Source organism: Myxocyprinus asiaticus, chromosome 46 (assembly GCF_019703515.2).
Source record: "Myxocyprinus asiaticus isolate MX2 ecotype Aquarium Trade chromosome 46, UBuf_Myxa_2, whole genome shotgun sequence".
Classification (NCBI taxonomy): Eukaryota; Metazoa; Chordata; class Actinopteri; order Cypriniformes; family Catostomidae; genus Myxocyprinus; species Myxocyprinus asiaticus.
In genome coordinates this window covers 30,168,379-30,195,683 of record NC_059389.1, presented here as the reverse complement: position 1 = coordinate 30,195,683, position 27,305 = coordinate 30,168,379, and the positions used below count along the sequence as shown (strand labels likewise).

Below are 27,305 nucleotides of genomic sequence, written 5' to 3'. Positions count from 1 at the left end.
TATATATGTGGTTTTTAAAATGTACTGTTCAAAGATTCTTTTGGCTCATTTTAAATGAGCTTTATATTGTTCCTCACACAATTAATCTATTCAGGGAGGGTCATGTAATCTAAGTTAAGTTGTCTCAATATCTCATGTTACAGAAGTTTACTCATTGTTTAGGCAAATAGCTCCGCCCACTCTGCTGTCAATCACCACTAATGGGCCACGTCTCAAAGTTTTCTTGTCATTCAGCTGGTGAACAGAGAGAGAGAGATTTTTCAACAGAAAACCTCAAAACCCTCAATTCAGACACTGTACCCGAGGTAAGACACGATTTAGGAATATACAGTCATTGCGTAATATATAAATATACATAATTACCAGGCGTATTTGCAGGGTAACTCTTGAAATGGTCTGTTTGTAACGGGTAATTGTTAGTTTTGTTAGGTCGTTAGTTTCATGATGAATCGCATGAACATGGAGGAGCAGCAGCGAAGTTTCCTAGTTCAGGATAAACGAGTCTAAATCTTTTCAGATTTCCCCGCTATAGGAACCGCATTTAGACTTTGAATTAAAATGATCTATAAATATTATATCATCTAATAAGTAAATCTAACGTTTTTGTCGGTTTGTTTACTTGGTAAAATACTACCTTGATATCATTTGAGGGAATAATAACGCGCGTTGCTTGGCATTTTTGAGGCATTTTCGGCGTGTTCGAGTAAGCAGTGTTTTGAAGACTAAAATGATGCTCAAAAATGCTGTCTGTGAAAGCAACAGTTCACGGTTTTTAGACACTCGAGTGTCGCGTTCTCTAAGGAAAAAGTCCTTAGTCCTTACCGACCTTTTACTACATGTTTACCGTATCTTTGCTGGTGATTGAAAAGTAGCGCATAGAGGAGAAGAAACGACACTTTCACAGCACATTCCCCATCTGTCAGATGTACAACCCTCTTATTAAATAAATCGTAGAGCAAAAATTGAAAATACAGTCATTATGTAGTCACGTTATTTCGAAAACCGTATGACTTACACACTACACACTAATACGTTGGAAAACTAAATTTTTCCGTATCAGAACGTTTTATTTTCCAAAGTAGGCTATGCGGTTATAGAGAGCGTTTTCGTAAGTTTGGAGAAATGTGAAGTTAAACTGTGTTGTGGATGAGGTGTAAACGTCACTACGTTTTCAAACGAAAATGTATTCATGTAGACATAGTCTTTCTTTTGTGTAACATAAAGAGACATTTTGCTAAATGTCCTAGCTGCTCTATTGCTATATTATGAAAGTGGATGGGTTCTTACACATGCCAAGGTTCAAAAATGACAAAAACATTATTATATTCTGAAAGTTTATTCTTCACCTTGCTCTCAAGCCTTGCACTCGCGTGCAACTTGAATAATTTGAATGCATATTGCATCACAATCTGTCAAGAGATCAATAATGTTAGATATCATTGTCCTCAAAGACATTATAAAGCGGAGGAGATCACAGTGGCGGATTTAGGCATGGGCGACATGGGCCTTTGGGGGCGTGTTGAAGCTGGTTTTGTCCAAGGCGCCATAAAATCTAGAACCGCTACTGGGAGATCACATAAAAATCGTAACGTTCAAAATGCTGTCTGTAGGAAAGGAATTCATGCCTTCACTTATAAGGGCAATTTAGTTATACTTTGGTAGGGTTTGTGTACTCTAGATTGTGCATGAGCATTGCTGGACCGGCCTGAAAAATAGAGCTATTATGTTGTAGTCCAAACGCCCGGAAGAAAATTGGCCATTGGTTCCATCTGGATTTTCTTATGGGTTGTTATAATGGGGTATTTGAACTTATGAGTAAAATAAGGTCTGTGGTAAACATTGCTTTACTATACGTGGACGTTTTGTTACATAAATTACACACTTTCATACCTCAGATGTGAATTTTGAAGTCCCCGTGTGATTTGAGCTGAAGAAGCAAATTTGCGATCCCATTGTTGTCAGATTTAATTGCCGATTTAAAATATATTATTTAAATATTATATTCACAAAAAGTATTGGAGATTGCTGACTCTTCAAGTGGACTTTCTTGACATCAAACCTCGGACAATGTCTTGAATTGCATACAAGTGCAAATGAGATTTGAGAGCTGCAACGGAGGGAAAGATTTTCAGTCAATAACAACAAAAGCTATCATATGACTTCAGAAGACTTGGAATATAGCACACTAGACATAAGGACGTTTTTTGATCTTTGGACCTCACCATTAATTTTTATTGTATGGAAAATTGCAGCATGAACATGGTAAACTTCTCGTTTTGTGTTCCACAGAAGAAAGTCATAAGGGCTTGGAGAGATGTGCGTGTGAGTAAGTGAAGACAGAATTTTCATTTTCTGTTAACTTTTTATTTAAAGGAGCATGGTGTGATTGTATTCGGGGACGTGACATGTTGCGTGCACAAGTGTTGTTGAAAACGCTTGTTTTGAAAGGGAATTTGTTTATGTTGCGACAGTGCACAATGCCTTTCCATAAACTGTTTTGCTTCTAATTTGCATTTCATGTAATATACAAGCCTGTAGCATCCTGGACTCTACGTATACAGTTGAAGTCAGAAGTTTTCATACACCTTAGCCAAATACATTTAAACTCAGTTTTTCACAAGTCCTGACATTTAATCGTAGAAAACATTCCGTCTTAAGTCAGTTAGGATCACTACTTTATTTTAAGAATGTGAAGAATAATAGTAGAGAGCATGATTTATTTCAGCTTTTATTACTTTCATCACATTCCCAGTGGATCAGAAGTTTACATACACTTTGTTAGTATTTGGTAGCATTGCCTTTAAATTGTTTAACTTGGGTCAAACCTTTTGGGTAGCCTTCCAAAAGCTTCTTACAATAAATTGCTGAAATTTTGGCCCATTCCTCCACACAGAACTGGTGTAACTGAGTTACATTTGTAGGCCTCCTTGCTCGCACACACTTTTTCAGTTCTGCCCACAATTTTCTATCAGATTGAGGTCAGGACATTGTGATGGCCACTCCAGTACCTTGACTTTTTGTCCTTAAGCCATTTTGCCACAACTATTATGCTTGGAGTAATTGTCTATTTGGAAGACCCATCTGTGACCAAGCTTTAACTTCGTGGCTGATGTCTTGAGATGTTGCTTCAATATGTCCACACCATTTTCCTTCCTCATGGTGCCATCTATTTTGTGTAGTGCACCAGTCCCTCCTGCAGCAAAGCACCCCCACAACAACATGATGCTGCCACCCCCATGCTTCACGGTTGGGATGGTGTTCTTCAGCTTGCAAGTCTCACCATTTTTCCTCCAAACATAACAAAGCTCATTATGGCCAAACAGTTCCATTTTTGTTTCATTAGACCAGAGGACATTTCTCCAAAAAGTAAGCTATCATTATGAAAGCTTTGGTTTTCCTTTCTCTTAGTTCACATATTTCTTTTAAAATGCAGCTTTATCAGACAATACATTTAATTATATTTCCTTTTTTCTTGAACATGGCTAAAATAAATTTTAGAAAGAAAAGTTTACCCAAAAAATGAATGCCTTTCACACAAGAACTTGCATTGTTTTCTTTTAACAAGTGCAACTTGCATGAGCCACTGTGAACACGCTTCTGCAATATAGCGCTCATAAACACAATGGACGTAAATATTTTCACTGCAAAATGTCTTAAGATTGGGTTGTTTCTCTCCAAAATGTATGCTTTCAGGAGACTTGGAACATGACGCACAAATTGCAAGGACTTCTTTTTTGACACTTTTGGGTCCTTTTTTAAACTTTAAAGTGAGTTACTATCAACTGTCATTGAAATGAAAAGACTGACTGCAATATTCATTAAAACATTTTTTTTTTTGTGTGTGTGTTCTGCATAAGGAAGAAATGAATACAGGTTTGAAATGGCATGATAAGGGTGAGTAAATATAATGATTTTAATGTTTGGGTAAACTATTCCTATAAATGATTGTCTACCTTTTTATATTTTTGTTTCTTAAAACTATCAATAGTAAATTTTAACCAAAATCTTATTCAATTTATGTCATGTTTTTCATTTTTTTCTAAATCCTAAAATCTTAATGTAATTGCAGGTTTAAAATATTTGATTCAAAATAAAGCTTTATCAGACCATACATTTAAGTTTTATTTACCCACAAACTGGATGAAGCACTCTTAGCTCAAAGTCAACCTGTGTGTTCACTTCATTAATGTCTGCATCTTTGGTAAAGTCACTGCCATCTTCTGGTTACAGTTAGAAGAATAACAAAGTTGTTCTCAATGGTTTTATTTTGTTTGAGGACACAGACTTTACATTGGACATCAAGTGACAACCCATGAAAATACCAAAACTGTTTGTTGTGCAAGAGTAAACGAATGTCCTTAAATCATACAGTTGGTAATGTACAGAGGAGATCAAAAGTCTGAGTCCCAGATTTTCATTACAAATTGTATTATCAGCATAACAATTTTAGTGAAAAGTTTAATTGAAAAAGTAACATGGCATTTGAGAATGTCTTAGAATTTGATACGTCACCCTTTTGCTTTAATGACTGGATGCACTGGAGCTGACATGAGCAAAACCTGATAAATATGTTAAAGCATGATTTGGGAATGTGCCAAAGAGCATCTCGTGTGCTTTAATGAAAGCAAAGAAATCTGACTGTCTATTTAAACAAAAGGAGTTAAAAATGAGTTAACATGGTCATAAATTTGGTTATTTGACTAGTGACCTGCATAAAAAAAATAGCTTATAGCTAAAATTACTATGTAATCTCAAACACTTTGTGTAGAACACTTTATTGGACTGTAATATTGGTACTGATGTTGCGCCTATCGCAGGTTGCCACCGGTTCTGACTCGAAAGCGAATCGTCATGGCCCTGTTCAAGCTGGCAACCTGCACCAAGTAGTGGGGGAAACTTTCAGTCTTAGTATAAGGACCATCCATCGATGTGTATATGCTGTGTGCACAACTTTTAAAGAAAAATGGATGCGGTGTAATATCAGGGTTTACATATGATACATTCCTGATATTCAATAGGCTATTTTGAACAATCATCTAATCTAAAACATTGCCATCACAATTACATTATGTCCCGTATATTTGTCCCACAACTTTTAACGATCAACTGAACTTGATTATCATCTAAAATTAATTTTAGTGTCATAATGCAATTTACATTTTCTGAAGAAGCTCAGCAAATGCGATCCGAGGTAAAGAGGATTACATTTAAAATATTTAAAAGTTTTAAAATGTTCAAAAGCTCGTTTTCTGAAAGTGAACTCCACATTGGACCAATAGTTCTGATAGTTTATAGTCTTGAAGTGTAGAAAATGTCATTCAGCTGACTTTATTTGTCTACAGAACAGGGAAAGGCTAATTTAAGTTTGTGTAAAGAAAAGGCATTTATAGGTCTAAAAATATATATATATTTTCTTTTTTTTAATTTAATGCATTTTTCGTTTATTTAATTTAATACAAGGAATTTTGCCCGCATTGTTTCAAAAGCTAAACAATAATTTAATAGAATTGGGTTATATGTTCGTGTTCCAAAAAAGCACACTGAAGCTTTTCTCCTTGTATTGTGTATTTATTTTTAATTTTAAACATGTTTGTGCATAGAAATATGTTTTTTTTTTTGTATTGTGGGCTAATTCCATGACTGCTGTCTATTATTTTGAATGGTGTATAAAAGCAACTTTAATAAATAAACGGATGTCTGCCATGATTAAATTAATCACAAACAGTGGCCATTCATTTGTCAATGTGCATGAGACGAGATATTTGTGTTGGTACTCCTGGAAGTGTCATGTTTGCAGTGATCGGATCTTTATGCCATTCAGATCAATCCATAATCACGTACAATAAATTGACTTTCAAAGATGTATGCTGTCGTCATGATTAACACAGGCTAATGATTGGGGCAAATTCTGTCATGTGACACTATATTTTTGCGTTAATGCCAATTTTCTTGACAAAAAGTGTTTCCAAACCAGTTTTTCCGCGACATCTGAAGTATCAACATAGAGTTTATGCGCTAGAGTTAAACGGAAAAATATTATGTCGACATGATAATTTGCATTTCCATCAGCTTTATTTTGATGCGCTAAAACTTTTTTCACAAAAAATCCTTGGATGGAAACGTAGTTATTGTAACTCAAATAAATCTCTCATTTCTTTATGTACTAACTAGTAATGAATGTTTGCATGCTAAATATATACTAGTTGAAAGCACTACAGGGTGTAGTTTAGTTATCATGTTAGCACAGCGTTTATCAATTAAGTGAGCAATCCATTTGATGTGTGCCATCTACCTGTCCTAATCGTTAGTTTAAGATACACTCTTCTGGGGCCTGGGTAGCTCAGTGGTAAAATACGCTGGCTACCACCCCTGGAGTTCGCTAGCTCGCTAGTTCGAATCCCAGGTCATGCTGAGTGACTCCAGCCAGGTCTCCTAATCAACCAAATTGGCCCGGTTAGGGGCCCTCTAGGGAGGGTAGAGTCACATGGGGTAAACTCCTCCTGGTTGCTATAATGTGGGGGGCGCGTGGTGAGTTGAGCGTGGTTGCCGCGGTGGATGGCATGAAGCCTCCACGTGCGCTGTGTGGCAACGCGCTCAACAAGCCATGTACAACAAGATGGTCTCAGACGCGGAGGTAACTGGGATTCATCCTCCGCCACCCAGACTGAGGCGAATCGCTACGCGACTACGAGGACTCAAAAGCACATTGGGAATTGGGCATTCCAAATTGGGAGAAAAAGGGGAAAAATCCCCTCCAAAAAAAAAAAAAAAAAAAGATCCACTCTTTACCATAATGGTAACCCCCAAAAATCCAACATAACAAAACATTTGTTACAACTCTAACATAGTTAGAGTCACATAGTCACATCTTGCACAAAAACACATAAAATAACTCTTAACATTTACAAAGCATTCTGGGAAATGGAAATCATCAATTTTCCCCCGTTTCATCAATGCTACATCAACACCACAAAACATGTATTCATGTAGTCCCAATTTTGGATTAAGTAAACTTCCATTTTTGCAAATTTAAGTGGATAGAATGCAGTGAAATCAAGAAGTGGCTAAATGTTCTAGAATTGTTACTTTAGTAAATTATAGCAAGAAGCAAAAACATTTTGAGTGCAGATATAGTCTGATTCCTTATTCATTTGACCATAATAAAGTTTAAACAAAATTATAATTTATCATTTTATGATAATTTTATGAAGGTTTTGTGTGTTATTGTCATGTTTTTGAGCCACAGCATATTCTGAACATTTCTTACTAAAAGAGTTAACATGGTCACAAATGTGATTATTTTACTAGTGACCTAGAAATAGTCTTAAAATTCATTCTTCCTTTTACCATAGTAAAACTGATTTGTGTATAAAAAAAAAAAAAAAAATTTATTTCAAAAACTTGGTTCTTTTCTATATTTAAATTTGATTTTGAATCCTAGATTTTTAATGTGTTCTCAGGCTTTTTAACCTCCCACACATTATTAATATTTATTTACATTACCATGAACTGTATAACCATAAACAATGTGCAAAATTAACATGTCATAGGTTAAATAGGCACCCTGATCTCATTATTGTTTGTTTGTATTTGTACGGAACATTTACATGTACATATCTGTATGTTTAGATAGATACTGAAACATATATTGCAGACATATTGACAGCAATCTAAAACAAAAATGTTTACATACAGTTGAAGTCAGAAGTTTATACACACTTAGGTTAAAGTCATTAAAACTAATTTTTTAACCACTCCATGGATTTAATATTAGCGAACTATAGTTTTGGCAACTCGTTTAGAGCATCTACTTTGTGCATGACACGAGTAAATTTTCCAACAATTGTTTACAGACAGATTGTTTCACTCTTAATTGACTATATCACAATTCCAGTGGGTCAGAAGTTTACATAAACAAAGTTAACTGTGCCTTTAAGCAGCTTGGAAAATTCCAGAAAATGATGTCAAGCCTTTAAGGCAATTAGCCAATTAGATTCTGATAGGAGGTTAACTGAATTAGAGGTGTACCTGTGGATGTATTTTAAGGCCTACCTTCAAACTCAGTGCCTCTTTGCTTGACATCATGGGAAAATCAAAAGAAATCAGCCAAAACCTCAGAAAAAATAATTGTTTATTCCAAATGCCTGGAGGTACAACGTTCATCTGTACAAACAATAGTATGCAAGTATAAACACCATGGGACCACGCAGCCATTATACCGCTCAGGAAGGAGACGCATTCTGTCTCCTAGAGATGAATGTAGTTTGGTGCGAAAAGTGCAAATCGATCCCAGAACAACAGCAAAGGACCCTGTGAAGATGCTGGAGGAAAAAGGTAGACAAGTATCTATATCCACAGTAAAATGAGTCCTATATCGACAAAACCTGAGAGGCTGCTTAGCAAGGAAGCCACTGCTCCAAAACTGCCATAAAAAATCCAGAATACAGTCTGCAAGTGCACATTGGGGCAAAGATCCTGCTTTTTGGAGAAATGTCCTCTGGTCTGATGAAAAAAAAAAAATTTGAACTGTTTGGCCATAATGACCATCGTTATGTTTGGAGGAAAAAGGATGAGGCTTGCAAGCCGAAGAACACCATCCCAACTGTGAAGCAGGGGGTGACAGCATCATGTTGTGGGGGTGCTTTGCTGCAGGAGGGACTGGTGCACTTCACAAAATAGATGGCATCATGAGGAAGGAAAATTATGTGGATATATTGAAGCAACATCTCAAGACATCAGCAAGGAAGTTAAAGCTTGGTCGCAAATGGGTCTTCCAAATGGACAATGACCCCAAGCATACCTCCCAAAGTTGTGGCAAAATGGCTGAAGGACAACAAATTCAAGGTACTGGAGTGGCCATCACAATGTCCTGACCTCGATAGAAAATTTGTGGGCAAAACTGAAAAAGCATGTGCAAGCAAGGAGGCCTACAAACCTGACTCGGTTACACCAGTTCTGTCTGGAGGAATTACAGCATCTTATTGTGAGAAGCTTGTGGAAGGCTACCCAAAATGTTTTACCCAAGTTAAACCATTTAAAGGCAATGTTACCAAATACTAACAAACTGTATGTAAACTTCTGACCAACTGGGAATGTTATGAAAGAAATAAAAGCTGAAATAAATAATTCTCTCTACTATACTGACATTTCACATTCTTAAAATAGTCACCATAACTGACCTAAGACAGGGAATGTTTTCTATAATTAAATGTCAGGTATTGTGAAAACCTGAGTTTAAATGTATTTGGCTAAGGTGTTTGTAAACTTCTGACTAAAACTGTATTTACTGTTTTCTAAATGTAAAATATTTACAAATTCTTTATTAGGGGCCAAGCACTGAAAGTGCGTAGGTACTTATTGTATTTGTTTGTGTTGTTGTTCTTCCGCCACTGAAGTCTTAGCACCATACCCTGAGGGTACCTAAAACTTTTGGGGCTAGCGCCACTTTGTGGTCAAAAGATATAATGAAAAATGCTTATAACATTTCGCTTATTTGACCTATTGTCCTAGAACTGCCCTCTTTTGGTTCTTGGGGTCATACCGAGTATGGTGATACCCAATTTGTGATGGTTGGCCATATTTCTGTCTGGCATTTTGAATATCTTAAAAAAACTACTTTTTCAAACTCCTCCTTGGCCGTACGTCAGATTTGCACTAATTTTGTCATGTATCATCTAGGGAAACTCACAAGAAAAAGTTATAAAAAGCTTTTTGATAGTCCAAATGGTTCTTGCATAGTGCACCAACGAATTAAATGGCAAGACACCAAAAAGAATCTGAGGCTTTATTTTGGCAACGCTTTTAACATATTGACATTGTGTCATTGTCGCCACACCCTGACTGCACCATATAAACTTGGTGACAGCACCACCTATTGGTCAAAAGTTAAAATGAATTGTATTGTAATATACACAATTCCACATGTCTTCCATGACGTTGCTTAACTTGGCCCCATAATTGCTGCTTGCAGCTATATTATTAGGGCCCAAGCACTGAAAGTGCAGAGGCCCTGTTGTTCTTCTAATGATTATAGGCCCAAGCACTGACAGTGTGAAGACCCTATTGTTCTTCTACAGATTATTGTTAGGGGCCAAGCTCCGAAGGTGCGTAGGCACCTATTGTTTCTGTTAGTGTTCTTTTATTATTATTATTATTGGGGGGTTCAAGCCCGAACCCCGTTAATCGCAGCTCGCAGCCAGTTGCGGATTTAGGCATGGGCGACATGGGCAGTTGCCCAGGGTAGCATCTTGCGGGGGGGGGGTACTACAAGGCACCCACACAGACCACCCCAACCACCCACCCCCCGGTCAACAGTTTTGGGGGTGTGTTGAAGCTGGTTTCGCACAAGGCACCATACAATCACCGAAGGTGCATAGACACCTATTGTGTTTGTTAGTGTTCTTTTTATTATTATTATTATTCTGTATATGGTTCCTATGGCAACCCATAGAACCGTTCGTGGGTAAGTTATGTCATTTTGCACACAGGTAGAGGACAGTCTGAAGTGCTACCATAGCAGATTTGGAGTCTTTATCTTAAACCCTCTAGCGCCACCAACAGTTCAAAATTTCACTCATGTTTATGCAAATAACTTTTGAACTGTAAGTCTTAAAGACAAATTAAAAAAACTTTGATAGACCAAACCGTCTTTGAATGGCGCTTCCACAAATTCAAAGAAGAACCCGCAAAATTGAATTTGAGGCTGAATCTCCACAATGCTTTGACGGATTGAGGAAACTTGGACATTTTTGCATATAAATTCTGAACAGTTTGTCCTAAAATCACGAAACTGGACTCTTTATCTTCTGTGGGGCATACCATGTCGAATGATACCAATTTTGCCTATGTCGGCCATTTTGGGCGTCGGCCATTTTGAATTTTGTTGTAAAATGCTGTATTTTACAAACGCATTGCCCTGAAGATGCTCAACAAGTTTCAGGACAGCACCATCTTGTGGTCAAAATATATAATAAAATATATAAAAATGCTAATAACTTTTGATAATTTTAGCCCATTGTTATGACACTGGTCTTGATATATTCCTTGGGTCAAGCCGAGTTCAACGATACCACATTTGTCATGGTTGGCCAAACTTCCTGTCGGTCATTATTATTTTAATTGAAAACCTACTTTTTCAAACTCCTCCCACAGCAATAAATCGAATTTTCACCAAATTTTGCTCAATTATCTTCAGACCATGTTAATCAAAAGCTTTTGTGAGCTTGCAGTCAAAACTGAATGTAACAACACCAAAAAAAACATGTACCACCAAATAATACCAAAAAACACTACTTTCTTGTTGTGATTTCACTCATTCCATTAAATGTACTCAAATTAAAAAAAAATTACTGCATAACATCACCTCTATAATTGACTCTTACTCACAAACTTGCATTTTGATTCAGTCTGATGAATCGTTCAACTGAATTAATGGAATCACTCAGGGCTGTGTTAACCAAAAGCATTTTTATCCCAAGTTGCTCATAAAGACCATTGGTGCCTATGGTACCTACGATCAACTTGCACTAACAAAGCTTTTGGGAAACACAGCTCAGAACAGTTAATAAATGAACATCTGACTCGCTGCACTGCATTTCTTTACTCTCGTTCATCTCTGACTTCAAAATAACAAATGTTCAGTATACTATACCCTTAACTGGCACTCCCCTTTTTTAGCATTTACCACAAAATTACATTTTCAACTTTAAATGGTTGTTACTCTTGAATGCTTGGGACTAGGAACCTAATTTTGGTGTCTTTTTAAAGACACTTGGGAGATTATTGTGCAAGTGAAATCAGTTAATTTAAAAAAGAAAAATTTTATTGAAATGAAAAAGCAATGCATTAAAATGTTATTTAATTTATTAAAAAATATATAAGAAATGCATGTGGTGGCCAAAAAAATATAGAAAATTAAAGCCATATATCAAACCAAGTTGTGTCCCAAATTTCAAGTAAATAAGTTATAAAATGACAAACTTCTTAGAATCATTGTAGACGCAGTACAAAATGCGGCCACAAGATGACATCAAAGCTCCATTGTTCCAAGAGTGACATACTCTGATTTAAATGCCTGTCATTCTGAAATGCCTGGGTCTGCAGACCTTCAGTTGAAGTCAGAAATTTACATAAACCTTAGCCAAATACATTTAAACTCAGTTTTTCACAATTCCTGACATTTAATCGTAGAAAACATTCCCTATATTAGGTCAGTTAGGATCACTATTTTAAGAATGTGAAATGTTAGAATAATAGATGAGATACTGATTTATTTCAGCACAATACGTTTCTGGAATTTTGGCCCATTCCTCCAGATAGAACTGGTGTAACCATGTCAGGTTTGTTAGCCTCCTTGATTGCACACGCTTTTTCAGTTCTGCCCACAAATTTTCTATCAGATTGGGGTCAGGGCTTTGTGATGGCCACTCCAATACCTTGACTTTGTTGTCCATAAGCCATTTTGCCACAACTTTGGAGGTATGCTTGGGGTCATTGTCCATTTGGAAGACCCATTTGCGACTGAGCTTTAACTTCCTGGCTGATGTCTTGAGATGTTGCTTCAATATATCCAAATAATTTTCCTTCCTCATGATGCCATCTATTTTGTAAAGTGCACTAGTCCCTCCTGCAGCAAAGCACCCCCACATCATGATGCTGCCACCCCCATGCTTCACAGTTTGGATGGTGTGCTTCAGCTTGCAAACCTCACCCTTTTTCCTCCAAACATAACGATGGTCATTATTGCCAAACAGTTACATTTTTGTTTCATCAGACCAGAGGACATTTCTCCAAAAAGTAAGATCTTTGTCCCCATGTGCACTTGCAAACTGTAGTCTGGCTTTTTTATGGCAGTTTTGGAGCAGTGGTTTCTTCCTTGCTGAGCAGCCTTTCAGGTTATGTCGATATAGGACGCGTTTTACTGTGGATATATATACTTGTCTACCTGTTTCCTCCAGCATCTTCACAAGGTCCTTTGCTGTTGTTCTGGGATTGATTTGCACTTTTCGCACCAAACTACATTCATCTCTAGGAGACAGAATGTGTCTCCTTCCTGAGTGGTATGGTGGCTGCGTGGTCCCATGGTGTTTATATTTGCACTCTATTGTTTGTACAGATGAACGTGGTACCTTCAGGTGTTTGGAAATTGCTCCCAAGGATGAACCAGACTTGTGGAGGTCCTGGCTGATTTCTTTTGTCTTTCCCATGATGTCAAGCATAGAGGGACTGAGTTTGAAGGTAGGCCTTAAAATACATTCACAGGTACACCTCCAATTCAGTACACCACCTGTCAGAAACTAATTGGCTAATTGCCTAAAGGCTTGACATCATTTTTTGGAATTTTCCAAGCTGCATAAAGGCACAGTTAACTTAGTGAATGTAAACTTCTGACCCACTGGAATTGTGATAGTCAATTAAAAGTGAAACAATCTGTCTGTAAACAATTGTTGGAAAAATTACTCATGTCATGCACAAAGTAGATGTCCTAAACAACTTGCCAAAACTATAGTTTGCTAATATGAAATCTGTGGAGTGGTTAAAAATGAGTTTAAATGACTTCAACCTAAGTGTATGTAAACCTCTAACTTCATCTGTAATTATGGACTCTTTTTAAAGAAGACGCTTGGGGGATTATTGTGCAGGTGAAATCAGTGAAGTTAATTTTAATAAGTTATAGAAGTTTAAGTTTATTGAAATAAAAATGCAATGCCTAACTTATATTTAATTTATTAAAAATGTATAAAAATTATTTGTGGCACCCAAAAACATAAAATTCTTTAAAGCCATACATCAACCCAAGTTGTGTCCCAAATTTCAAGTAAATAAATTATAAAATACCATATTTATCAAACATTTACTAGGCGCAGTACGAAAAGTGGCCACAGGATGAAATCAGAACTCCATTGGTGCAAGAGTGAATAAAACTAATTTCAGAAACTCCTCTCATACCACATATGAGGACACACTATTTTATTGCAAAACATGATATAAAACTCATTACAGATTATAATTATTATAATTATATTTATAATGCATGGTTACAGTGTAAGTATTGTTAGCAGTGGAAGCCAGTAATTATTCACATTTCTAACAAACATATTTTTATTATAAATTATATAATAGTTTATTTATACCACTAAATAAAATAATAAATGTTCCAAAGAGCCCATTCATTCACACTGATCAGCACCTGTGTATTTAGCTTTAGCCCTATAGTTGCTAAGTGTCCAAACACAGAATATGCGCTGCTGCTGGTTTGGCATTTATTCCTCCTCAGAATTGTATGGAACTTATTAAAAAGTGCTCAAATCTAGCTAGATTGTAGTGTTTTTGCATAGATCCATTGAAAGAAGCAGCGAAAATGTTAGATTTTGGCTCCGACCGGTCATCAGAAACGGAAGAAAGCTAAGAGCATAATGGTGCCTTAGGTTCTCTATACAAACAAACACTAGGATGACATCACTGTTCTGTAATGAGCAAGGCCAACCCCTGTAACCATAGAAACACCATACCAATGGCTACATGACCAGTCAGTCATATCTTGACTAGCGATTCATTGGCTGGATCTATTCACAAAATGTGCATCTATTCTATGCACATTTTGGAGAGGCCATGGAGCCTTTGATCTGGTTTGATTGACAGCTCCGCCTGTGAATCACAGACTCGTGGGTGCGCTCAAACAATGCAGAAGTTTAACCAGAATAGCGGAGACCTCAAGACCTTGATGCTGATTGATAAAGTAAGTTTTATAATCAATATTTTATTGATAATAGACATTTTAATTTACGTGATGACGCAAGCAAAGGATGAACAGAAGTTTTTTTCCTCAATTTTCGCTGTTTTGGATAAAATGGTCGATTCTACTATCAATCGTGGACATTTACCATGGATTTTATGCTTGAATTTCCTGCCATCATCCGATCAGAAACCAGAAGATATAAATGTAATACCGCTCACATGTTGCATGTTTTAAATCCACTCTTTCAGTATTTTAATTCATTACTGTAATGACGTCATTCAGATCGCAAAACAGGGCATATTTCGAAGCTGGAGACTTGTAGCTTTCAAACAATATAAGGTTTGTCAAGGTTGTCAATATAAAGTATATCTATATATATATATATATATATATATATATATATTGATATAAAGTTATGTATAGTCTGTGTAACTACGTTCATCAGTTAATTATGTTTATCAAAAGAACAACATATTAAGTTAAAGATCCGTTTAAGATGGCTAGCAAAATAACAACGTAATGCTCTTGAACTGATTGAAATTTTAAACAACATAAGCGTTAATTATACAAGATTAAGAAGATAGCAGTATATGTGCCGCAGTGATGTACTTGCCAGAATAATTATGTAAAAAACAACTTTTCAAAACAACCTGTAAATTTTACAGTTTAAAAATGTTGTAATTTACATGACCACGCTGGCACTGTAAAAAAAAAAAAAAAAAAAGAAAAGAAAATCTGTTAAATATACAGTAAAAAACGTCAAACTTGATATTAACCTTCTGAAACTGTAAAAATGTGCCTTTTACTTCATAAGGTATTGTTAATCACCGTACAGAAGAGCACATGATGATATGAAGTTCACCAATAATGGCTCTTCCTGGAGCAATGACCAATAAACATGTAGAGACAGTGCTCAGTTGCACTCACACAAACACTAAACACCATAAGTGTAACACATGTGAATTTTAAATAATGCAGTAAACATTAACTACACTATATATAAAACAGGACACCCCAGTGTACGTAGCTGATATTAAAAATAAGAAGAAACATAACTATTCCCATAAAATATAATGAAATATGGTGGGTCATGCAGGGAATTGTGGGAACGCACGATTGTTTTTTACTGTAATTTTAACAATAATTTACTGTAAAAAGTACATGTACTCTCTTCTTAATGTAAACATTTACCATTAATTATATAAGAAAATCGTACTTTTTACATCTAAAATTGTCTATATTTATAACATTTAATTGTAAAAACTGTATTGTCTTTTAAAATATATTAAAAAAAAATTACTGTATATTTAACAGTTAATACTCGTTAATCAATGAAAGTTTTTTTCTGTATTTTTTTTACAGTCTTTTACCATTAAAAGTACAGACATTTTTTACAGTGTAATTGTATTTGTTTGTATATGGCCATATACCATATTTATATATCAGACAATGTAATAATTGCAACAGGCCTAATTATTGAATCTCATTTGTGTTTTTAGTTTACAGATTTATTGTATGTCTATTTTCTTGCATTACCTAACTGCACCGTAATTTGATGACCAAACTTTCTGATTATGTTGTGACAACCAGAAAAGTCAAATTCCTGGATTTGTAGCCACAACGTAACTTTGGAACTGTGCCAGTCCGTCATGATGACATTGTGGCAGTGTCGAGGAACAATAGTTGTTTGTTGGTTACCAGTTGGTAATTTTTGATTTTAATGATTATTCTATGGGCGGACATGCAGTAGTCTAAACTAATTTATGTCCTTATTTTCCCAAAATAATTTAAAAGCTATTTAAACAGTTGTGCGTATGAATAATGAATGCAGACTAAAAGTTGAGGTACTTCATTTATTTTGAAGAGAACGGAGAAAAAATGCAACAATAAAAGAAATTGAGACCTATTGCTACAGAACTGCAACGAAATTACAAGGCTAAATGACTTCTGTGTTCATATTAAACTGTACTTAGACCAAATTAACACCTAATGCATTGAATTACATTTGTTAATTTTAATTTAAAGCAATTTTAAGGAAATATAAAAAAGGTAAATGACTTAATTACAATATAATCTTCAGATCTACGTATTTTTTCAATAAATTATAGCAAAAATATTAATTTAATCAGTTAGCAAAAAATTAAAAAGTGTGTGTGTGTGTGTGTGTGTGTGTATATAAATATATATATATAAAATAGAGAGAGAGAGAGAGAGAGAGAGAGATATTGATTCTCTGAACTTTTAAATACTCCTCCTATGTAACCGTCACCACATTTAGACAACATTATGCCAAGACATTGAAGATGCTAAGTTGCAAACAGATTTTGAAATATCGAACGGTGTTGCCATGGCGAGGCATTCAATTAATGGTGAAAAATGTGAAACAGGAAGTGTCTCATATCTCTCTTATGTTTACCTGAATTGCTTAAATTTTTTTAATAATGTCAAGATGAAGAGAATGGATTCTTGATCTCTTAGTGTTGCCATGGCAACGCATTAAATGTTATTATTCCTTTTTATGTATATTCACATGTTTTTGAGGAACTTGGTATGCTTGAGTTTTCATGATATTTTGCACACACATCAGAGTTGTCAGCCATTAGGCCTGGGCATAAGTTAACACATGGGTGTGGCTGGGGAGCACTGTAGTGCCACCTTTTGACAAAAGTGGTGGGGTCAGTTTCTTCTACGGTCAACAAACTTGCTATATATTGTTCTCATCAAGCTGGACAACTTTTAAAAATACAGTCATTAGCTCCGCCCAACAGGAAGTCGGCCATTTTGGACCATTTTTTGACAATTGCAGGCCCTGAACTTTTGAATACTCCTAGGGGATTCATGTGACTATCACCAAACTTAGGCAACCTTATGCCAAGACATTGTAGATGCTAAATTGCAAACAGATTTTTGATATTCTGAACAATGTCGCCATGGCGAAGCAATTCATTTATGGCAAAAACAAATTGGAAACAGGAAGTGCCTTATATCTTCTGTGTGCATCGTTTGATTTTGATGAAAATTCAGCTGTATGTTTGGTAATGATGCGGCTATTATGGGTCACAGTCATAGCACCACCAACTGGCATCAGGAAGTATGACACTTGTAACAAACTTTGAAATAGTCTTCTTATGTTTACATTGCTTCAAAATTCTTTAGAATAATGTCAAGACACATCCTGCTGATGTAAAATTGTAAAGGAATGTTTGATATCTTAAATACTGTTGCCATGGCAGTGCATTAATTGTTATAGTTCCTTTCTTCCTATATTTGGGTGTTTTGAGGCACTTGGCATGCTTAAAATTTCATGAAATTTTACACACACATCAGAGTCATTGGCCATTAGGACTGAGTAAAAGTTCACACATGGGCGGGGGGGCTCTGTAAGGCCCCCTTTAAAATGAGCATGTAACGGGGTCTCTGTAGCACCTCCAGTTTTACCTAGAGTCACCAAACTTGGTACATATATTGTTCTCATCTAGCCGAACAACTTTCATTCTTGGTCATTAGCTTGCCCAACAGGAAGACGGCCATTTTTGATTTTCTGAAAATCACAGGCTCTGAACTTTTAAATACTCCTAGGGGATTCATGTGACTGGCACCAAATTTAGACAACATTATGCCAAGATATTGAAGATGCTCAATTGAGAACAGATTTTTGATAAATCGAACGGCATTGCCATGGCGAGGCATTAAATTAATGCCGAAAAATGGGAAAGAGGAAGTGTCAAATATCTTCTGTGTGCAATGTGTGATTTAGATCAAAATTGAGATGTATGTTTAGTCTTGGGGGCTAATCACATGGATGTGACTATTTTGGGTCACGGTCATAGTGCCAACAACTGGCAGCAGGAAGTGTGGCTCTTATAACAGACTTTAAAATTGTCCTCTTATATTTACCCATATTGCTTCAAAGTTCTTTAGAATAATGTCAAATGTATGTGTCCACCTTGCATTGTTTTCCAAAAGCCACCAGTTGGAAATGGACCCATGGTGCTTGGGCCCATCTTCGCTGCTTGCAGCTATATTTCTACATATATTTGTAAAGTATCTCAATAAATTAGAATGTCGTGGAAAAGTTCATTTATTTCAGTAATTCAACTCAAATTGTGAAACTCGTGTATTAAATAAATTCAGTGCACACAGACTGAAGTAGTTTAAGTCTTTGGTACTTTTAATTGTGATGATTTTGGCTCACATTTAACAAAAACCCACCAATTCAAAAAATTAGAATATGGTAACATGCCAATCAGCTAATCAACTCAAAACACCTGCAAATGTTTCCTGAGCCTTCAAAATGGTCTCTCAGTTTGGTTCACTAGGCTACACAATCATGGGGAAGACTGCTGATCTGACAGTTGTCCAGAAGACAATCATTGACACCCTTCACAAGGAGGGTAAGCCACAAACATTCATTGCCAAAGAAGCTGGCTGTTCACAGAGTGCTGTATCCAAGCATGTTAACAGAAAGTTGAGTGGAAGGAAAAAGTGTGGAAGAAAAAGATGCACAACCAACCAAGAGAACCGCAGCCTTATGAGGATTGTCAAACAAAATCGATTCAAGAATTTGGGTGAACTTCACAAGGAATGGACTGAGGCTGGGGTCAAGGCATCAAGAGCCACCACACACAGACGTGTCAAGGAATTTGGCTACAGTTGTCGTATTCCTCTTGTTAAGCCACTCCTGAACCACAGACAACGTCAGAGGCATCTTACCTTGGCTAAGGAGAAGAAGAACTGGACTGTTGCCCAGTGGTCCAAAGTCCTCTTTTCAGATGAGAGTAAGTTTTGTATTTCATTTGGAAACCAAGGTCCTAGAGTCTGGAGGAAGGGTGGAGAAGCTCATAGCCCAAGTTGCTTGAGGTCCAGTGTTAAGTTTCCACAGTCTGTAATGATTTGGGGTGCAATGTCATCTGCTGGTGTAGGTCCATTGTGTTTTTTGAAAACCAAAGTCACTGCACCCGTTTACCAAGAAATTTTGGAGCACTTCATGCTTCCTTCTGCTGACCAGCTTTTTAAAGATGCTGATTTCATTTTCCAGCAGGATTTGGCACCTGCCCACACTGCCAAAAGCACCAAAAGTTGGTTAAATGACCATGGTGTTGGTGTGCTTGACTGGCCAGCAAACTCACCAGACCTGAACCCCATAGAGAATCTATGGGGTATTGTCAAGAGGAAAATGAGAAACAAGACCAAAAAATGCTGAAGGCCACTGTCAAAGAAACCTGGGCTTCCATACCACCTCAGCAGTGCCACAAACTGATCACCTCCATGCCACGCCGAATTGAGGCAGTAATTAAAGCAAAAGGAGCCCCTACCAAGTATTGAGTACATATACAGTAAATGAACATACATTCCAGAAGGCCAACAATTCACTAAAAATGTTTTTTTTATTGGTCTTATGATGTATTCTAATTTTGAGATGGTGAATTGGTGGGTTTTTGTTAAATGTGAGTCAAAATCATCACAATTAAAAGAACCAAAGACTTAAACTACTTCAGTCTGTGTGTATTGAATTTATTTAATACGAGTTTCACAATTTGAGTTGAATTACTGAAATAAATGAACTTTTCCACGACATTCTAATTTATTGAGATGCACCTGTAGATATTTTAGATCCCTTAACCCTACCCCTTGCCACTTTTCAGCAATATAAAAAATGGCAAACAATAGCTTTGTGTGAGGTAGAGAGTGTAATTTAAGCTGTTAATCATTGAAAATCTCCTGATCCATTCAGTAAAGCATCATATTTAAAAAATACATCACCTGGAATATGTGGCATGTCACAGTTGGTCAAGACAAGCGAGAACCTGTGTCGCAACTTCTTGAGGCTTCAAATCTTTAATGATTAAATGAGTGCAGGATTTTTATTATGGCCACTTCGGCAAATGGAGCCAAAGATCATTTTAAGACTTGACATGTTTCCTCGCACAGAGCAATCATATGACTTCTGAAGACTAAAAAATAAAATGGATTACTTTTATAATGGTTTTATGGTGCTTTTGTGGTGTATTTTATCATCATGTTTTTGAGCCGCAGCATATTTTAACTCCTTTTGTGTCCCATGTCAAACAAAATAAAAATTGTATTCTTGATGAATGACTAAACAATTACAGAGTACATATTCATTTTATAATTTTGAAATTTAGTCTTGGTTAAAATGATATAATCCATTTGAAAGGAGTTGAATACGCAGCAGAAATCAAACAAAACAATGTCAAATTGGGAAGATGCATTAACAGTGGTAATTAAATGTGATTCCATTGAACATTTAATATCATTTATTATAAAATCAGACCAATTATTTCCAAGAATTTATTTTAAATGGATTCAACAAGATAAAGTTTAGCAGGACATTTAAAGGTATTCAGCTATTTTAGATACAGTAGTTTTCAACAGGTAGACTCCCATATGCTGCATCCACATACAATTAATGGTACAAGGTAAAACTCTTCCTCATAAAAGATTGAAAATGTCTTATTTACTTCTGATTGGGGTCCTGATTGTCTATAAATGCACAAACATCATTCCTCAGAATTTTCTGACTGATGGAATTCTGTTCCTCGTATGCGTTAGCACGCAAAGTCTCGTTCCCGTCGTCATATGACATGAATGGCATATTTCACTAATCGCCAACATTATTATCGAGTCTACTCTAATAAAACCCATTTGACTCGCAGCTGCTATTGGTCAGTTAAACATTTGAATGAATCGCACATACTCGGATCGCAAATGGCTGTTTTTAATTTCCAATGTGCAACCACTGATGCCAAATATGATCTAACAATGATCTTTCATGAACAAGATCACCACTGAAGATGTAAGGGGATGAATGGGTAGTCTCGCCACCACAGAGCTCACCGAATGCAGTAACTTGGTCAAAATAATCGGGTGTAAATAAGTTTGAATATTAATATATCATTATTTACTGTACGTGGACCAAAAATTAAACAGTAAAGACAGCTATTGCATGTCTGATGGTAGTTTTTGATTTTATGTCACCTTTCTCAGGCTTTAGAAGTGTGTTAAACATGTAAGGTTGTGTATTTATCAACCTGTTACATGTCACAAGCATACTGAATCAAGTAAAAACTGGTTTTGTCAATAGTTCAGAAAAAAACATACATATATTTCTTCTACATCATAGATATCCCTTTAGAAATAACCACCATTGCTACTCTGAAGAACCACGCAGTTGCCTACTTTGTGACGTCACAGTAATTTAATCTTTTAATCAAATTAATATCAAGAGCAATAATCGAAATTAAGATTTTTGTCATTATTGTGCAGCCCTAATATTACAAATTTTTATGAGACCCAGTTGACTTCTCTATATATGTTTAAGGTATTTTGAGACCATAACATAATTTGAATCGATAATTTTATCTGGACACATAGGTAATGTTTAGGGACAAAGTCAGTGTTCTTTGCTGTCCAGACAATTTATGAAAATATAAGAGAAAAATGAATGGCAGATGTCAAATATGGCATGTATTCAAGGTATATTTGATCAGTATGTGTGTTCTCTGGTAATCAAACCCATGAACCAGTTTTGCCACAGGGACAGTAAAATTACATGCCCATGTAAATATTTAATGGGTATCAAGCAGAAATGTGTTATAACTATCTCTTTTTGTTTTTATTAGGTGAATAAAGTTTCCAATATGCTTCACTGCAGAGTGTCAAAGCCGGCGTTATTGAGCCTCATCCTGATTCAGGTCGTCGCAGTGGTACTTCTGTTCGGCTGGTACAGCCGCCAGGTCTCTCAAAACATATCCTCATCTGAGGGTAAAGTCCATGTGCTGCTTCTCTCTTCCTGGAGATCCGGCTCCTCCTTCCTGGGTCAGGTGTTTAATCAACACCCAGATGTGTTTTATTTAATGGAGCCAGGCTGGCACGTGTGGACATCCTTAAAGCAAGCTGGTGCACGTAGCTTACGAATGGCAGTGCGCGATACGATACGCAGCGTCTTCCAGTGCGACTTGTCTGTGATGGATTCGTACATCCCCCAGCAACAAAACATCTCCCATCTCTTCATGTGGAGTCACAGTCGCGCGCTCTGTTCTCCGCCTGCATGTATGCTCACACCCCGTGACGAGATTAGCAAAGAACCGGAGTGCAAGCTGCACTGTGACTTGCACGGTTTGAAGCTTGCAGAAGCTGCGTGTCAGTCTTACAGCCACGTGGTGTTGAAAGAGGTGCGATTCTTTGAGTTGGAATCTTTGTACCCACTACTGAAAGACCCGAGTCTGAATCTGCGCATTATTCATCTAGTTCGCGACCCACGAGCGGTGTTTCGTTCCCGCGAGCAGTCGGCCAAAGCACTGGTCAGAGATGCAGCCATAGTTTTGGAGCAAGCAGACATCCCGGAGAAAGACAGGCAGTACAGCGTCTTGCAAGAGGTTTGTCGCAGTCACGTACGCATTTATGAGACTGCCATGCTTAAGCCACCGGATTTCTTGCATGGACGCTACAAAATGGTGCGTTATGAGGATCTGGTGCGCAACACATTGATGGAGATCGAATCGATGTACCAGTTTGTGGGTCTCGAATTGACAGAAAACTTGCAGGAATGGATCTATCGCATCACCCACGGGAGGGGCAAGGGGACGAAGAAGGACGCATTCAAAATCACTTCACGAAACGCCGAGGATGTCTCCTTGGCTTGGCGAACCACCTTACCGTACGAAAAAGTCCAGCGCATCCAAGATGTGTGCAAAGGAGCCATGTCTCTGCTCGGATATAAGACCGTTGATGGTGAGAAAGAGCAGAAGCTGTTGGATTTGGAATTGTTGGTGCCGCGAGAACACAACCAATTTAGTTGGCTACTGCCGAAAAGCAGTACCGCTAAAGTATAGTCATCGGAGTGATCAAAACCTGAGACCAAATAATTGAGGTGCGTTTGCGTCCATCAGTTTCTTTCTCCTTCAGCTTATGCTAGTGTAAAAGCTAAATGAGGAAAGATCAAAGATTTATGGACAGTCCAACATTTGTAGTGCCCTCAGTGCACAGGAAGCAGCTGTTAATCTGATCAACAGAAAGTCAGAGGAATGACTAGTTGAAAGAGATGTGCTTCTCACACAAGGCACAATCTAACTTCTGGATGCAGTTTTTAAAGAAATCATTGTCCAATAATCAACTTCAACATGTATTTATTGACAATGAAATAATGTCTTTTTGTTTTTGTTTACAACAAAGAAAATTGCATCTCAAAAGTTACACTGTGGGCAAAGGGAACTATGGGACTGGTTGTTTTTCTCTTGTTTCACGATAAACACGTTTAAACTGTATTTACCACTGCAGGACATACATGTCACTCAACTTCACACAAACTGTGACTACATAATGATAAATGTCAATATCCTCACATATAAAGTAGTTTATTTGAGATTATGTTTAGATTGTTAGTGTTATTCAATTTGATGGATGTTGTGTCATGTTAAACATTTGCTGTGATTTGTCATTGGACACTACAGAGATTAGTCAAACAAGGGAGCTAGGATTAGGGTTGGCCTATTGGTTAAAGGAATATTCAATATGTTCAATACAAGCTTTGCTCAATCAGCAGCATTTGTGGCATAATGTAGATGTTATTATTGAAACATATTAAAATTGTTCATTTGTGGTCAGAGAGTTGTTTTCCCTTTACAACTTTGTCATGGCAACAAACTTGTAAAATGTAATTTAACTTTACACAAGTGTTAGTAAGGCTATACTTTTGAAACAGTGATTATATTAACATTTACAGATTGGCCCCATTTACTTCCACTGTAAGCACTGTAAGAAATGAAGGGGGAAGTCGAAATAATTTTTTGTGGTAATCAATATATTATGCCACAAATGCTGCTGATTGAGTTTAACTTGTATTTAACCCAGAATATTACTTTTATGCTTACCCTAATTTTAAACAGTTGCTTCTGATTTGTCAGTGCCACTGGGGACAGCATCTAGTAATTAAAACCGATGAAGAGAACACAAAATGACAAACAACAGACTTCAATGAACTCTGACCACAACTGAACAATATTAATGTATTCAAGAGTATTTACAATTTCTCAAACACAATTGTTTTTATATATAAAAACGAATAGTTCCGGCTCTAATCATGTTCACATCATGTTGGAATTTCTGTAATTATGAGATTGCAACTTGGGTATTGTACCTCAGACCTTGGAAATGATTTCCTTCTAGTAACACTTGATACCAAAATGTCTTTGTTGATAATAGCAAAATTTTTATCACTACTTTATTTCATTAATCCACCTCTATATGTTATTGCAAACCAAACAAAAAAAAGCACTCCAGGTAACTATAGCATAACAAAATCAAACAGAAATATGTTTAACCACCTTTAACTGTTGAGGCTGCTGCCATTTTGTTTCTTTTTACATGCGTTACAACTGTCAAGTCAGAGTGTCAAGTTAACAACTTGTAATGAGTTTTATGAAAATGTAAACGCCTTCTAAAGGTTGGAATCTCGTAATTCTGACATGATGTAGATCTAATCGTATGAGACACATTAGAAGCCGTAAAATAGCCGATATACACATCCATTGAATTATATATTAATGTGCCATGTTGCAACAAAGCATTATATTTGGCAACCGTAAATAGAATAGTTAGGTTAGCTGACCACATTACTTGGCAGAAGAATTTTTATTGTTATTTATTTAACATTTTTTGAACAACAGTTAAACTGCCTAGTGTCATGGCTAAGGACACCCTTTAACTAAAATCTTTGTATAGCATGGTGACTTGCTTTATTGCTTTAATGAAAATCAGTCTTTATTCATTTATTTCTTTGATAAATTATCTAGGTGGAATAAAAACATGTTCTATTGAGATATTTCAATAGGGTTCTAGTATTATATATAAATTTACCCTTGAACCCAAACTGCATAAACGAGAGTCCTCTAGTCAGTGCCATGTTATTTAAGGTAATTTAACATAGTAAACCTTTTATGGTTTAAACTTCTGATTGTATAACTGTAAATAAAAAAAATAAAATATATATATATATATATATATATATATAACATTTACTGTAAGTTAATTATAAGCTCTTCAAATTATTAAAAATGTTCAGAAAAAAATAATATTATATACATCATCATTTCTCATTTATGTTTAACTCATTTATACATCTCAAGCTCAACATGGCAGTGAAATATTGCAAACTACACCTCAGAAAAAAGTGGCACTTATATTGTAGATTACAATTAAGAGTGTAATATTTTCTCGATGTTGATTTTTTTTTTTTTTATTACAGCCAACCGAAATTTTCAAAGAAACATTCACGTGCATCATCCATAAAGCAATCAAACTATATGAAAATCGACTACAGCAGGAATGCCCTAAAGTGTTACAATTAAAAACGTACGAATATGATACAGACACGAAGTGTTTTAATTTTGGGAAATTTATCCTGGTTAAGCAGTGTCTGGCTAAGAGGAGCATCATCACTTATTTAGCCATTCATGTCATATGTCACTTTCACATTTGCAGTAGTACTTTATATGCCATTTACATAAAGAATAAGAGCTTTTATTATTTCATTCTTGTGAATCTACATACACTCACGCTGAACCTTATCAAATAAGATGTAGTTTAGGTTTATGTAATGTTTACGGGGATGTGGGGTACACACACATGCAGAAGCTGGTTTTTAAAATTATTTTTAGGAATGCTGAGGTATTGCTATTTTGCGAGTTATATTTGAATTGAATGGAAGCAGGTATTGAATTAACTACATTTTGAGTCACATTGATTTATATTTAGCACATTACACAGTGTCCAAGATGAGTTCAAGTGTATATAAATATGCCAATACAAGATTAATAACCCCTTTAAAACACTGTTAAGAGAATGTAGATCTATTAAATTCATGAAAACATGGATAATGTGTGTTCAGAACAGAAGTCATCACAATCCATTCTGTTTTGAATAGATCATAGGCATAGATTTACACACATTAATCTTGGGTTTATCATGTTGCATATCATCATCATATAATCCAAGTTTATCACATTTTTCCTTCAGATTGTGTAGCCCTAGCGGTCAGTTCTAAACATGTTTAATCTTCAAAAAACAAACAAGCAAACAAAATAAAAATACAACTATAAAAAATATATATAATATTAGCTATGGTGGGCCAAAGAAATGGGAAATGTGACTGGGAATGAGGAAATAATGTTATTTTGCCTATATTACCAGACTGATGTTCTCACATTTTCTTAACCAACATTTTCTATATTATCCTCCTTGTAATATGTCCCCAAACCAAACCTATGCCCTTGGAATAAATATATATGAAAGATGATGTGCAAGTGTATGTTGAATGGTTGTACTGTACGTGAAGGACAGAAATGACTGTGATGTTATTTTTAATAGTGTCTGAACCCAAAGAAAATTGTATCCATGGTACATGTTTAGAGCGTCAGTATTTATGCTTGGATAGAGTAAGTTGTCTAGCTTTTTATTTTATGATAGTGATTTTAAATATACTTTATATTGGTTGTTTGTGTAACAGAGTAAAACTTGAAAACTAGGAAGTTCGTCAAAAAAAAACAAA

The 27,305-nt window shown here is 36.1% G+C and overlaps 1 protein-coding gene across 5 annotated transcripts; it reads left to right on the top strand.

Moving 5' to 3' along the window:
- Nucleotides 1–232: 232 nt before the first annotated feature.
- Nucleotides 233–27,305, top strand: LOC127435773 (carbohydrate sulfotransferase 6-like). Of its 5 annotated transcripts, none has more exons than XM_051689465.1 (4): nucleotides 248–305; nucleotides 3,862–3,894; nucleotides 13,115–13,236; nucleotides 22,381–27,305. In XM_051689465.1, exons 2-4 carry the CDS (start codon nucleotides 3,864–3,866, stop codon nucleotides 23,590–23,592), a joined length of 1,365 nt encoding a protein of 454 aa, XP_051545425.1. In that variant the 5' UTR covers nucleotides 248–305; nucleotides 3,862–3,863; the 3' UTR covers nucleotides 23,593–27,305. The 5 variants fall into 5 exon arrangements, with proteins under 5 accessions (XP_051545426.1, XP_051545427.1, XP_051545428.1 ...); XM_051689464.1 differs by having other exon boundaries at nucleotides 3,858–3,894; XM_051689466.1 differs by lacking the exon at nucleotides 3,862–3,894 and having other exon boundaries at nucleotides 233–305.